Genomic DNA, 13,328 nt, shown 5'->3' with positions numbered 1-13,328 from the left:
ATAGGACACCAGCTTATTTTCTAGAAATTGACAGGTTCCTATTGTACTTTTTCTGTCTATTCTACAACCTGCATAATCTGCATTTGAATAACCAATTAGATCAAACCCAAAATCTCTAGGATACCAAATGCCAAGTTTTGGTGTTCCTTTGAGATATCTGAAAATTCTCTTAATAGCTACTAAATGAGATTCTCTAGGATCAGCTTGAAATCTAGCACAAAGACAAGTAGCAAACATTATGTCTATCCTACTGGCTGTTAAATATAAAAGTGAGCCAACCATAACTCTGTATCTTGAAATGTCCACAGACTTTTCAGTAGTCTTCAATTCAAGTTTAGTGTCAGTGGCCATGGGAGTTTTTGCAGATGTGCAATCCATTAAGTCAAACTTCTTCAAAAGATCATAAATGTATTTGGTTTGACTAATAAATATTCCATCACTAACTTTCTTAACTTTTAAACCAAGAAAGTAAGTTAATTCTCCCATCATGCTTATTTCATATTTACTTTGCATCAATTTGGCAAACGTTTTACAAAGTTTCTCATATGTAGAGCCAAATATAATATCATCTACATAAATCTGAACAAATATACTAGAGCCATTAAAATTTCTAAAGAAAAGGGTTTTTGTCAATAGTACCTCTTGTGAAATGATTTTCTAAAAGGAACTTTGACAAAGTGTCATACCAGGCTCTAGGTGCTTGCTTCAATTCATAGAGTGCTTTCAAAAGATAGTAGACATATTCTGGAAAGTTGGGGTCTTCAAAACCAGGAGGCTGACTAACATAGACTTCCTCCTCTAAATCTCCATTTAGAAAGGCACTCTTTACATCCAATTGAAATTGGCATGGGCTCCATAGGCTAGTAAGATTTTGATGGCTTCAAGTCTTGCAAGAGGAGCAAAAGTTTCATCAAAATATAATCATTTTTGTTGACAGTAGCCCTTGGAAACCAATCTAGCTTTGTTCCTGACTACTATGCCATTCTCATCCATCTTATTTTTTATGACGGAGCCACACTACTAACTAGCATAAATACACATAATATTAATTAAACAGTAAAGTACTACAAATGATAGAATATTAAAGCTACAATCCTTAACCAGAATCCCCGAATACACAGGAATGAGTTTGAACAACATCTAACATCTTTATTATTACAGACGAAAAATATCTTAAGTCAAATTTCTACCAAATTTTAAACATCCTTAGGGAACTACTAGTTCCCTACCTACTCCAACATCGGACGGTAGGCATACCCCGAGTCCCCAGAAGTCTTACGCGCGGTTTGCTTGAAATGAACCATCTTTGGGTTTCACTGAAGGGATAACATCAATAAAAATATTAATGAGAAAAATGCTCAGCAAGTGAATAATAGTGAATAACAATGCATCATATACTCATTAAACGATAACAGATGATAATCGACAATAAGATATCTCAAATGAAAGATCAAGTTTTTAATAAGCGAATGGAATTGGAAATCACACAGCACTATGAGCAATGAGGGGTGATCAGCCCACATCAAAACTCTAAACCACATAACTAGTGATTTAAAACTATTGAGGATCCTCGGCACATATTGGCCAAATAAAACCATTAGGCTCCCTGCTACTGATGTTTTTAACAATGACTGGTGCCTCAGTCTTACCAGAACATACTATCCAATTCCTTTTAATCAATTCATTTTAATTTCAAAGGATTCTTGATTAAGGACAAGATAATAAGGATTGGTATTGTCAAGGATCAAGTGACAAGTTTTCAAAAAGAGGGAATGTTATGAAGATCAGGGTTCCCAAAAGAAATAATTCAAATTTGTGAGGGGTTTAGGGTTCTCATGATATATTAAGGGACTTTTGTAGGGTATCCATGAGGGTATGAGGTAATATGTGATGAAACGGGGTCAATTCAAGTATGAAAGCGATTAACTAAATCAAGGTTAAATTATTGGGTGATGTCGGGGTTTAATTAATCTTATTGAAATTGTAGTCATGCATTCACAGGGTAATTAATCACAGGAACATGATTATAAAGATAATTTTGAGAGTTCAGTTTCCTCGACTACGCTTACTGAGCTCTTGAATGGAATTATCTATGGGCTCCTTTCCTGGCCTTCTACTTGAACCTATAATAAATAGTATCCTCATTACAACTCTTGCTAACTACCCTTTCGCGTATACTATAAATATATATATACATATATACACATATATATACTCTTAATTTCTACTAATTACAAGTACTATATGCGTCACATAACCCACATAACACATAGCAAGAAATGGCATGGTAATTTTATCACTTACTTAATAATGCACATCTAGTCTCTATTTACGACCTTAGTCACTTAAGCAACTAATCATATAACATATAATTATCATGACCAATACTCCTAATCCTCCTTTACATACCTCAAATCAACCTAAATTTAGTAAGGCACTCTTATGCCTCACTTTAAATGACTCACAAATGCAATGTACATTATTTGGCTTACCCAATGCACACCTTGGCACCAATTATGTGCCTTGGGAAAAATATGAAGTTCTACCTTGGGCCATTGCTATATTCTGACTCCTATGACTTCTTATGACTTTAAGCTAACTTTAGAAATTGGTTTGACATCAAGGCCTCACTTAAAAGACACACAAATGCAATGCACCTTTCTAAAGTTTCCAAAGACAACTCTACTGGTGACTCTCGGGTGTTTTGGTAGAAATAAGGTATCTCCACCTTGGGCCTTCACTTCAAACTAACTCTAAAAGGTTATTAAGAATCTAAACTGACTCTCAAAGTTGTAATGACTCAAAGGCCTCACTCATGCCTTCAGTGGAAATTGACACGAAACACCTTCCCTGATTTCCAAACGGCCCTGATTTTACCAACTTAAAATTCATTTATCTTGTTTATTTATTGATTTTAAAGGCTTATTAAACTTCCTAAGACTTCATTATACCTATTTAGACCAAGTTCCCATGAAGTCCTAACCTGTGACATGATGGTAATCAATCAAAAGTCAAGTTTACCCAAATCTGCCTTGTTCTGTGTTGCTCTCGGGTTTATGTGTGTGTGCCTAACCAAATGCAAGTTTTTATGCAATATAAAGCCACTGAACTCAAGTATGAACCACGTCCCAACTCCCTTGAGCTCAGGCCTACCAAGGCCTTGCTAAAAATTACCAAAAATGACCTAAACTTCTAGTACAAAAATCTGCCCAACTAAGATCAATGCGACTCCTTCCACCTTAACTCCCTTTATTACACCAAAACCAAATAACAATCGACAACCAACCAAGGCAAGCCCTAACATACACTAATACCTACTGACTAACAACTTTTAAGGCTCAGTTTCAATTTATCTAGCATGAAGGTCACTTTTAAAAACAAGTAAAGTAACACATCACATGGCAAGCCATCACTTAGCATTTTTAAGCAAAAATTCGAAGTAAATATGCATGATAACTTCATGACACCTACTGACCTTAAGCTCATATCATTATTTATAATCTAGAATAGCATTTTATCAAAGGAAACATGGCATGCAACTCACAAAAATCATGTATCAAGAGGTTAAAAGAATAACTATAATAGCAATATCATGACTTCGAGTTGTTAAGCAAAAATTTGAACTATATTATCAAAGTAATCACTTGACATCTACTGAATATAATCACTTATCATCATGGAATACTTCATCTAGCATTTTATAACCAAAAACTACAGCATGCATCTTATACAAGTCAAACACCAAAGCATAAAATCAACAAGTATAGTCTCTACTTAGAAAATCACTTGTCAATCAACATGCAAGTACTATATCCAACATACAAGTGCTAAAATCAACATGCAAGTACTAAACTTAAGGTATCTTGATGGGAAAAATAGCATGCAAGGGTTTAATATTAACAAAACAACATTTATAAGGAGTAAGACTTTAAAAATCAACATGCATGGTCATTTTTCATAAAAACTTCCCAAAATCAACACTTTACATTCGACTCCTACAAAATCATTGCCAAATGTTTATGAACAATGAGTATGACTTGGTAAAATAGAAGTGTAACACCCCTCCAAGATCATATCTTGCTCATTTCTATAAGCCACCATGGTTGCAACCTTGAGTTCATAAGAATCAAGGCCTCAACCTCGGCTTTACCAACATGCACACACAAAACTCACCTTAAAATGATGCTACTCCACTAAATGATAAAGTTCTTGGCTTGACTAACTTGAGAAGTGAAAGAAGATGAAGAAAAAGTGAAGAAAATGGCAAGAATGGGGGTGGGGATGGGCTTTGGCCGAGAGGGAGTGAAGAGAGGAGAGAGTGAAGTGTGTGTAGAAAAATGAGAGCACTCACTTGGTTTTTATTACTAAAATATGATAGTGGAATGGAGAATGTACATAATTGTCCCTCTTACTAGTAGTGACAAAAATGCATGCAAGGTTAGAGAGGTAATCTTGCAAGTTAGTGGGGTTAGAATTGACGGTCTTAGCCTTGGACCCTATTATAAGCTTAAATGCATGCAAGGGTATGCTAGTAATTCAATAATTAATAAAAGTATGATTAAAAAGAATGGATTTTAATAAATAAAATCAATTCCATAAATCACAAAATTAATACCATAAATACTATGAGATTTTAGAAGTTTTATAAAATTAATTTCAAAAATTTTGAACAAGAATATATCTTAAAAGAATTTTCTAAGATCAATTTCCTATTAAACAAGCCACAATAAATATAATTAAAAATTCTAAGTCACATAGGAAAATTACAAGTAATTTGATTCTAAGCCGAATAATCAATCGCTTAATCGCAACTACAGTAACTCAAATATTCTTTACTCGCGTAACGAAATTTGCTTGCGTACAATTAATCATATGCCTATAAATAATCTAACAATATTCGTAATGCCACACAACGAAGAACATATACTAACACATTGAATTCTCATAACTCCTGATATCCAAAACACGTAAAAATTATATAGCACAAAATAGAATATTATCTTACATTCATATCAAATATACACAGGCGTTACATTTTTGAATACCCATTTGGTGTCAATTGGATTCTTACCATTTGGTTTGGGTACCTATTAGTCGCTAAACACGCGCTAATAATTCACGCAAGTATACGCGTTCACAAGTAATATAGAATTATTTCTAGTTCATTCCAACAGAGACTGGTTTAGGTTAACTTTGTGATTTATGCACTTATGCAACAATGATATGGCTATTGTTCAATGCTAAGACGAATAACAATTTGGGTTTTGATTATACTACGATTAACTATTGAGAATTATACTAGAGAACATTAAGTAAAGATTAAAGAGAGTTGAATAATATATGACACAAACATGAGATTCTAACTTCATTTAATAGCCTTTTTGTTCTTAACCTTAGCATGTAAAGGTGATAACACTAATCAGATAACACGAAACTGATAAACGCCAACTTTCGTTGCACGAATACCATACTACTAGACATCCACAAAAGAGATAGAAGTTGAATAGACACCAATTATATTGAGACCCTATATGTCTATAGAATTTGACAACATAACGGTTTAATACACAAGTTATCTATCGTGATTACATAGGGCAAGTAAGATGGTTAAAATTACCTAAGAATCAAGCATAACAATAACACATGAACCTATGCTAGTATGGTAAGTTCTAAATTCTTAAATTCACTATCGCTTCATTAAAGATTAACATGCTATCTTACAAGTTCGCGACGCTCATAAGACGAATAAGCACAACCAATACTAGGTTATCATATAATCACCACACACTAAGGCATCGAAATAAATTAACTAAGGAAATCCATAAATAAATCCGCTAGAACCCCACGATAACGATTAGCCCATAATCAGACTCATCATCAACGTGGGTTTCGATGATAGCATGGTATAATAAACATAGTCTTCATAAAATAAATAATAAACCAAGTATATAATCCAGAGTATTAGGTTCAACAAAACAAGAAACGAGCATCCAAGATTACAACTTAGAACAAAGATTCACAAGATTAAACTAGATCTTCTTCGCCTTCGTTGAATTGTGCTATAGGTCTTCTTGTCGTCTTCTCCTTAAGCTCCATCATGAAAAACCACTACACCATTTTTGACATGTACCAACACCAAAAAAAATGTTAAAATGACCAAAAAAATGTTATCTAAAGCCAAATTATTGGCTATGGTTACACTTTTTGAAAATAAGGGGGTGTTGGATTTGAGCCTGCTACAATAGGGGCTATGGTCACATTTTTTGAAATTTTGGTAACACCTTTCAATGTGTTACAATAGAGTACCTATAGTTATATTTTCTATTTCTATGGTTACAAGTTGAAAATGTAACCATAGTTCTGTTGCAACATACATAACCCTATAGTAACACCTAAATATGTGTTGGAATAGACTCTTTTACAACACCATATTAGCTATTGTAACACTCAATTTAATCTTTTGGTAACATTTTTATTTCTTATTGTAACATTCTTTTTTAACACTCTGGTAATTTTTTTGGGTAAATGAGGTCTAAGCCTCGTAAAATATATAAAAGAGAAAAAATCTACACGAGTCACTTCTCAAAATTTCTCTTAGAACAGGCTCTAAGAAAAACAAAGAGAAAAAACAAAAAACAAAAATAAATTACATCAAAAATCAAACATAACTTAAATTAAGAAAGGCAAAGCTAAAAGACTTAACCGAAAATCCCACTAGCTAGCAATCTAAAAACAAAAACCAGCCCACCATCTCCAAAAAAGAGAGCCCAAAGACATCCCTGGCCCATATGGCCCAACAACAACCAAAATCCCCTTCGCAGCATCACAAAATTCATCTACTCGCCAGCAAAAGAACACGACCTCTACCCCTATACCCCACTACTTCAACAACCTAACATCCCCTGTAATTTACAGACATTTAAACAAAATCAGTATTGCAGGGAGGCTGAGAAATCAAGTGCATCAGCAAAATAAGATGAAAAAGCAATTCACTCAACTAATACAACTTATAATGATTATGGAGCCATTAACTTGACTACAGATATTATGTCAGTGTACTAGATGGGCTTGTAATGTAAGCCGAGGTCAAAGCAAAATCATTGTCAGAGTCATTTAAGTATTGTAAATCTGTGTTTTTGGTCTTCAAAAGCTTAAATAAGAATAAATAAACTTCGACTATTTAGCAAAAAAAAAGAGAATGAACTTATGTACTGACCATCATGTATTTATAATGAGTAAATTTATGGTTTTGCTAAAGAAAACCATAAAGATTCAAATAGTATTCCTTCTATTAAAACAAAATTAACATACATAGTATAAACAAAAGGTTTAGTAAAATATTAGAGCAGGCAGATATTCGACATGCTGCTAATTATACGATTGCACCTTTGTTTGATTAAAGTAAATTGATACAGATGAGGACCAAGTGATAAATATACACATCATGCAATTTTTTCTCACTCGATTTAATAAAACTTGTATCCGTGAAGATATCAAAGACTTGTAATGTTTAATATGATTAAGAAACTGATGTATGGTATATATTAATCAAGCAATTCAGTAATCTACAAAGGGACCAGAATATAATGATAAATGATCATTCATATAGATGCATGCAGCGCAGAAGGCATTATGATACTTCCACACACCAAAAAAATGCATCTCATAGTATTGGAAATAAGATAATGCACATATAAAAAAGAATCAATGTAAAACCTTCAGTTTCTTCGGGCCTTTTACTACTGTATTTCCTGACCATTTTCTTCAAAACCTCGGAAACAATTCTTTCCATGTGAGCAAGAGGACAATTTACTGGACAACTTGATAGTGCATCATGTACTGCCTTGTGAAGTGCATCTAACAAATTACCTTTATCAAACCATAAGCAACGTGTTGTGATTCTTATTTTACCCTTCAAGTTATTTGGTTTATTAGAGATACGAACAATTCTGCACTTCAATAGTGTCTATTTGCAGAGAGAGGGAGAGGGAGAGAGAGAAAATTAGAGTACCTTGATGATTTCAGCTTCTGTTAGTGCAGGGGCACCTCCAATTATATCCAAATCTCCCTGCAGACAATAAAAAAATTTAAATTGAAAAGGGTTCAGACTGTTCTTTTACATGATCGATAAATTGCTAATGGAGTTTTTAGTAATGAAATGCAATCAAGACCTGAAGGTATCGATTTGGTGGTGAATGACCAATTGCTCGGCAATATACACAACATACTACATACTGTTTGTAAGCAGTCTTCTGCAACAATCAAGAAATAAAAAGCTGTGATAATTATCAGCTCAGCTGCAACTGTATAATTAAGACTACTAAGTAGTAATGTGACCGCCGACTAATAGGGTCGAATATAGAGTTTATTACAAGTTATATTACATTAACTCTATATAGAGTTAGTGGTATAAGACACTAATTGCAATTACACAAAAATCACTTTACACCTCAATTAATTTGATACCAGAGTGTAGAAACCACATTTAAGTTTATAAAATAATATGAACATGAAATGAAATCACATGTTGGTCTATATGTCATACGTGGTTTGCAACAACCCAATTAACAAAGAGCAAGCACAGCTCCTGGAAAAGCTCAATCATGTCCCCCTCATTGGATAAAAGTTTCACAGTCTTCCTATTTAGTATAAGTAGAATATATGTAAGCTTAAGTGGCTTAAATGTGAAAGTGTAAAACAAATATCCCATCGATTAAAACTAACAAACTAAACTATGAGCGAGGTAACCTTTCAAGTTGTGAACTACTGCCCAACAATTGCATAGGTAATATCTCCATATGTTTAGCACAATGCTGCTTAAACACTTCTACGGGGAATTCCACAATCTGATCACGTACTGCAGTGTTTAGTTCTGTGTATTGAATAGATGTGTCATGTTCTATCAACTTTGGTGCATCAAAGTTTTCTTGGCATGCCTTTGGTCCTACCATATCCTCGTCAAAGATAGCATTGACAATTTTATCCCTAATACTGGTGTCCTCTGAGGTATGCATCTTTCGCAGAATATCTGCACAAGCAGAACAAAGATAGTCAAGTTATGTATCAACTGCTTTTAGAGAAAATACTTACAAGAAAGATAAAATGGATAAGCAACAAATAAATGGTGTCCACAATTATTTACAATCCAACAACACAAACAATTTCATAAATTTTATCTTGCTTACTGTTAATGTAAGTTGAAGGTAAGTTATTTCCTATCTAAAATTGAACTCAAGTAATATATCAACAAAGATAATAAAGTCATCCTAGGCCCATGATTTTGAGTATGAATTTGTTCAAGTGATCTGTCATTAGAGTTTAAGGACAAACAAGTGGTGAACAATGCATACTTTTCTCTGACTGATAATCACAAGACAAATTTTATACACACACATACGAAAACAGACAGACACACTTGTATTCTATTAAGGCGTACTATGAGCATAGCATAGAATATGTGTTGATGCAAAGTAATTAAAAATACAGAAAATGCTTGATATTTAATTGAGAGTGAGATGAAATATCACATACCCTGCTCACTGAAAGCACCACAATTGATGACCTCCTGCGAACAAAAAATAAATAAATAACAGATGGTTGTAACAAACTATTCTTAAATTCTGAAAGGATACATCACCGCCTAACACCCCTCATCTGCAACTTTAGGAATAGTACTAAACCAGATTAAAAACTATTCAGAAAAAAAAGAAGGCATACCTAAAAAAAATGTTGAATAAAGCCCCAAACTATAAGCTCGATTGAAAAGAAGGCCATACTTACAAGCACCAAACCCGATTGAGAAGAAACCCCAATTTTTTGAACCCTAAAACTTTAATTCGCTCCAAGCCCCTAACTACTAGAATTCTAATTTGCTCAAACCTAACTGAGAACACTCCAAGCACTAAACTCTAAAACTTCGAGCTCTGAAACCGACGACATGTTTTGTGTGTGTGTTTGACGAGAGAGAGAGAGAGAGAAAGCGCTTTAAGAGAAAGACACTTTTGATAGAGAGAGTATTGAGAGGGTTTAGTTTTTAAATTTACTTTTGGACAAAATAATTGGGCGGGTTGTTATTTGGTCCTGGGCCGCCTATTTAGTTTTCATTTTTCACTCTACCGCCTAAATTTTCACTTCTATGATAACACTTATTTCAATATTAATGCTAACATCTTTTTTTATGTTACAACAGTAATTTGCTTATACCTGTGGTAAAATTGGTTAACCTCTATTGTAACGTTAAAAAAATGTTATATCAGATCGAATATTAGTGCTCTAAGGCAACATTTTTGCTTGTAACACCAAAAAAAATGTTGGTACAGGTCAAATATGGTGTAGTGAATGTCTTTTTATTGTCTTTAAATAGCAATCCAATTAATCTAAAAGCCCAGAAAAATAGTCTTCTAATTAAAATAGGAATCTGGAATTCCGACCTGGAGCGGCCGCGTGCTTCACCAGCGCGGGCAGCTGACATTCTGCTTCTCTGGCGCGGGCGCGTGCTAGCACAACGCGTGCGCACCGGTCTTCTGGAAAAACTGAAATTTCCTTCTTTTCTTGCTGCATTGAGATGGTCTTCACGAGCCTTTATTTCTTGGACACCATCCTAACTCCATATTAGCATCAAATCAATGCTAATTTACCTAAATTCCGGATTAATGCCTGAAATGCAAAAACACTAGAAAACACATTAAAACACCAACAACTTGAGTACAAATACACCAATTCAGAGCTTTATAGAGCGTTATAAAGTGTCATAAATTCCACTAAACATACCCCCAAACTTGAATCGATGCTTGTCCTCAAGTATAAACAGAATCAAAGAATAAGAAATAAAAATGCATGAATGCAAACTATATAAATGCAACGATCCCCATAGAATAACTAAACCAATCAACAAGCAACATCTCAACAAATGCAGTTATTCGCACAAAGATCAATCAAACCCCACAAATCAACCTACAAACCAGAGATGTGCGTGTGTGCAAATGCTTACATATATACTATCGCAACTAGATCAATAATCATGACTCACTACTCATCAAAGCAATCACAAGGTTATAGATAAAATAAAAGCTAGACTCAAAATAACTTATAACACTTCAATTCTAATATTGGAATTTAGTATGAATTCACTCTTTTATTCATAACACATAAACAACACAAATATGCTTATTTGACCGTGCAATGAGTGAGGTCCACACAAGACTTATATAATAGTACCAATGTAGCGAGCTTTAGGTTAGCAGATCCCAGACTATAAAAGCCTTAGGTCACTAGGCACAAAGTCCCCTAAGAACTTAATAACTAGAGTACTAAAGAGCCTACTCGTAATCAATTATACATAAAACTTATATATTTTTTTTCTTTTTCTCTTTTTTTCTACTTTTTTCTTTTTTTTTCTCTTTTCACAAATTTTTGAATGAGTGCGTTTCGCTCCATCTCGCTCAACCCTAGACTACTCATATAAAATGAGCTGGCTACTAGCCATTTGACACCTAACCACAACAACTAGAAATGAAATCTAATTTCTTCAATTTTTTTAAATATCCATGTTAATTTATTATTAAGAGAATATCCTAAATTCTAAATATAAACAAGCGATTAAATCTCGACAAACAAATAAACTATGACCATGATCTAGCCCTCAAGCAACCTATAAAACTTAGTGAAATAAAATTATCTCTAGCATGCAAATCAACTCGATAAGACTTAACATCACTAAATACGACATCACTACACTAGCATCAATATCACAAATCAATCAGAAAAATCATCTAAGGGATCATGTTATAATGCAAATGCATGAAACTATATGAACAAACTATCATAAAAACTACAAAAAACTACTATATGGGTAAACATGCAACTATATGCACTAAACTATTATGAATATGCAAACTATATACGACTCACACAAAATAAATTCCTTCAACTACTACCCCCAAACTTAAAATTTTCACTGTCCTCAGTGAAGGTAATAGTAAGGAATCAGACATACCTACTCGGAATCAGAATCCTCACCCCCAACGAGTGGAGTGTCAGGTGTGTCAGGAGGTGGATACACGGAGTCCTCACCAAATAATGGCCACTGGATGTCAACACCTGTGGCTCTGAATGCAGTCCCTGTGGATCTGAATAGACATTCATCTTGAGCTGCTTTCCTTGTTTGCACTCTTAAGGATGCATCACCAATAATTAATTCAAATGGGCGATCTCTATTCCATTTCCTTTATTGTGGTAGATTAGCTCTAGATGAAGAGGCCTCAAAGTTGTCTTGATGTGTGACTGAGTTTTGATTAGAAAAATTCCCTCTGAGTTTGTGGATCTTTGATTTGAGGTTGGGGTCCTTTCTGTGTGTGATCTAAAATGACTTTCCACTCCTATTGATGGCTCAACGGTTGATGCATCATGTCTTTCAATGGATGTTACACTTTTCCTTTCGACGAATGTAGAATTCTGTGCTTCATTTGTTGTTGACTTTTCTGCATTTTCCTTTAAGATTATTTATTGATCACTTTCATCATCACTGTCATCGCAGACCATCTCGACATTTTTAAATTTGAGGCTTTCATGGAAACCTTCATCTTGCAGTCCTTCAATCTTCTTATCATCAAACACAACATGTACAGATTCCATAACAATGTTGGTTCTTAGATTGTAGACTGTGTATGCTTTCTCAACTGCATACCCAATACAAATACCTTCATCTGCTTTGACATCAAATTTTACATGTTGCTCAGTTTATTTTCTTAGAATATAACATTTGCAGCCAAAGACATGAAGAAAGTTTAATGTTGTTTTCCTATTCTTGAACAATTGATAAGGAGTCATGCATTTTTCATGATTGACCAAAGAAATATTCTGAGTGTAGCATGTATTATTTATAGCTTCTGCCCAAAAATATGTTAGTAACTTTGATTCTTCAAGCATTGTCATTGCAGCTTCAATAAGAGATCTGTTCTTTCTTTCCACCACTCTATTTTGTTGTGGATTCCTTGCTACTGAAAATTCATGCATGATCCCATTTTCTTCACAAAAAACCTCATTGCAAAATTTTTGAACTTAGTTCCATTATCACTCCTACTTCTTCTAACCTTGAGATCATGATGATTGTTGACTTTCCTTATATGATTGACAATGATTTCACTAGCTTCATCTTTAGATTTTAGGAAATATGTCCAAGTGAGCTTTGAGAAATCATCCGCAATCACTAGGCAATATCTTTTCTTTTAGATTGACAACACATTGATTGGTCCAAACAAGTTCATGTGCAATAGTTGCAGTGGTTCTTCAATTGTTGATTCAAGATTCTTCTTGAATGATGCTTTGAT

At 34.0% G+C, this 13,328-nt stretch overlaps 1 protein-coding gene across 4 annotated transcripts; it reads right to left on the bottom strand.

The window, feature by feature from the left end:
• Positions 1-6,764: 6,764 nt before the first annotated feature.
• On the bottom strand, positions 6,765-10,046 carry LOC141678603 (eIF-2-alpha kinase GCN2-like). 4 transcript variants are annotated; one of them, XM_074484946.1, is made up of 8 exons: positions 9,718-10,046; positions 9,532-9,565; positions 8,749-9,028; positions 8,546-8,639; positions 8,172-8,252; positions 8,012-8,068; positions 7,717-7,912; positions 6,765-6,902 (listed from the first exon to the last, which is right to left on the bottom strand). In XM_074484946.1, exons 3-8 carry the CDS (start codon positions 9,012-9,014, stop codon positions 6,880-6,882), a joined length of 717 nt encoding a protein of 238 aa, XP_074341047.1. In that variant the 5' UTR covers positions 9,015-9,028; positions 9,532-9,565; positions 9,718-10,046; the 3' UTR covers positions 6,765-6,879. The 4 variants fall into 4 exon arrangements, 3 of the variants coding, with proteins under 3 accessions (XP_074341047.1, XP_074341048.1, XP_074341049.1); XM_074484947.1 differs by having other exon boundaries at positions 9,532-9,562; XM_074484948.1 differs by lacking the exon at positions 7,717-7,912.
• Between the last annotated feature and the right edge of the window lie 3,282 nt (positions 10,047-13,328).

The sequence above is a fragment of the Apium graveolens genome, chromosome 8 (assembly GCF_009905375.1).
Source record: "Apium graveolens cultivar Ventura chromosome 8, ASM990537v1, whole genome shotgun sequence".
Classification (NCBI taxonomy): domain Eukaryota; kingdom Viridiplantae; phylum Streptophyta; class Magnoliopsida; order Apiales; family Apiaceae; genus Apium; species Apium graveolens.
This window is presented reverse-complemented; position numbering and strand designations above follow the sequence as displayed.

Bases quoted from the DNA above. Each gene is read 5' to 3' on its own strand.
- LOC141678603 (XM_074484946.1), bottom strand. From the start codon at position 9,014: ATGCATACCTCAGAGGACACCAGTATTAGGGATAAAATTGTCAATGCT. The intron at 8,069-8,171 runs GTCTTGATTGCA...TATTGTCTGCAG, and splicing joins CACCAAATCGATACCTTCAG to GGAGATTTGGATATAATTGG. The intron at 6,903-7,716 runs GTTTTACATTGA...TGTAAATTACAG, and splicing joins AAGGCCCGAAGAAACTGAAG to GGGATGTTAGGTTGTTGAAG.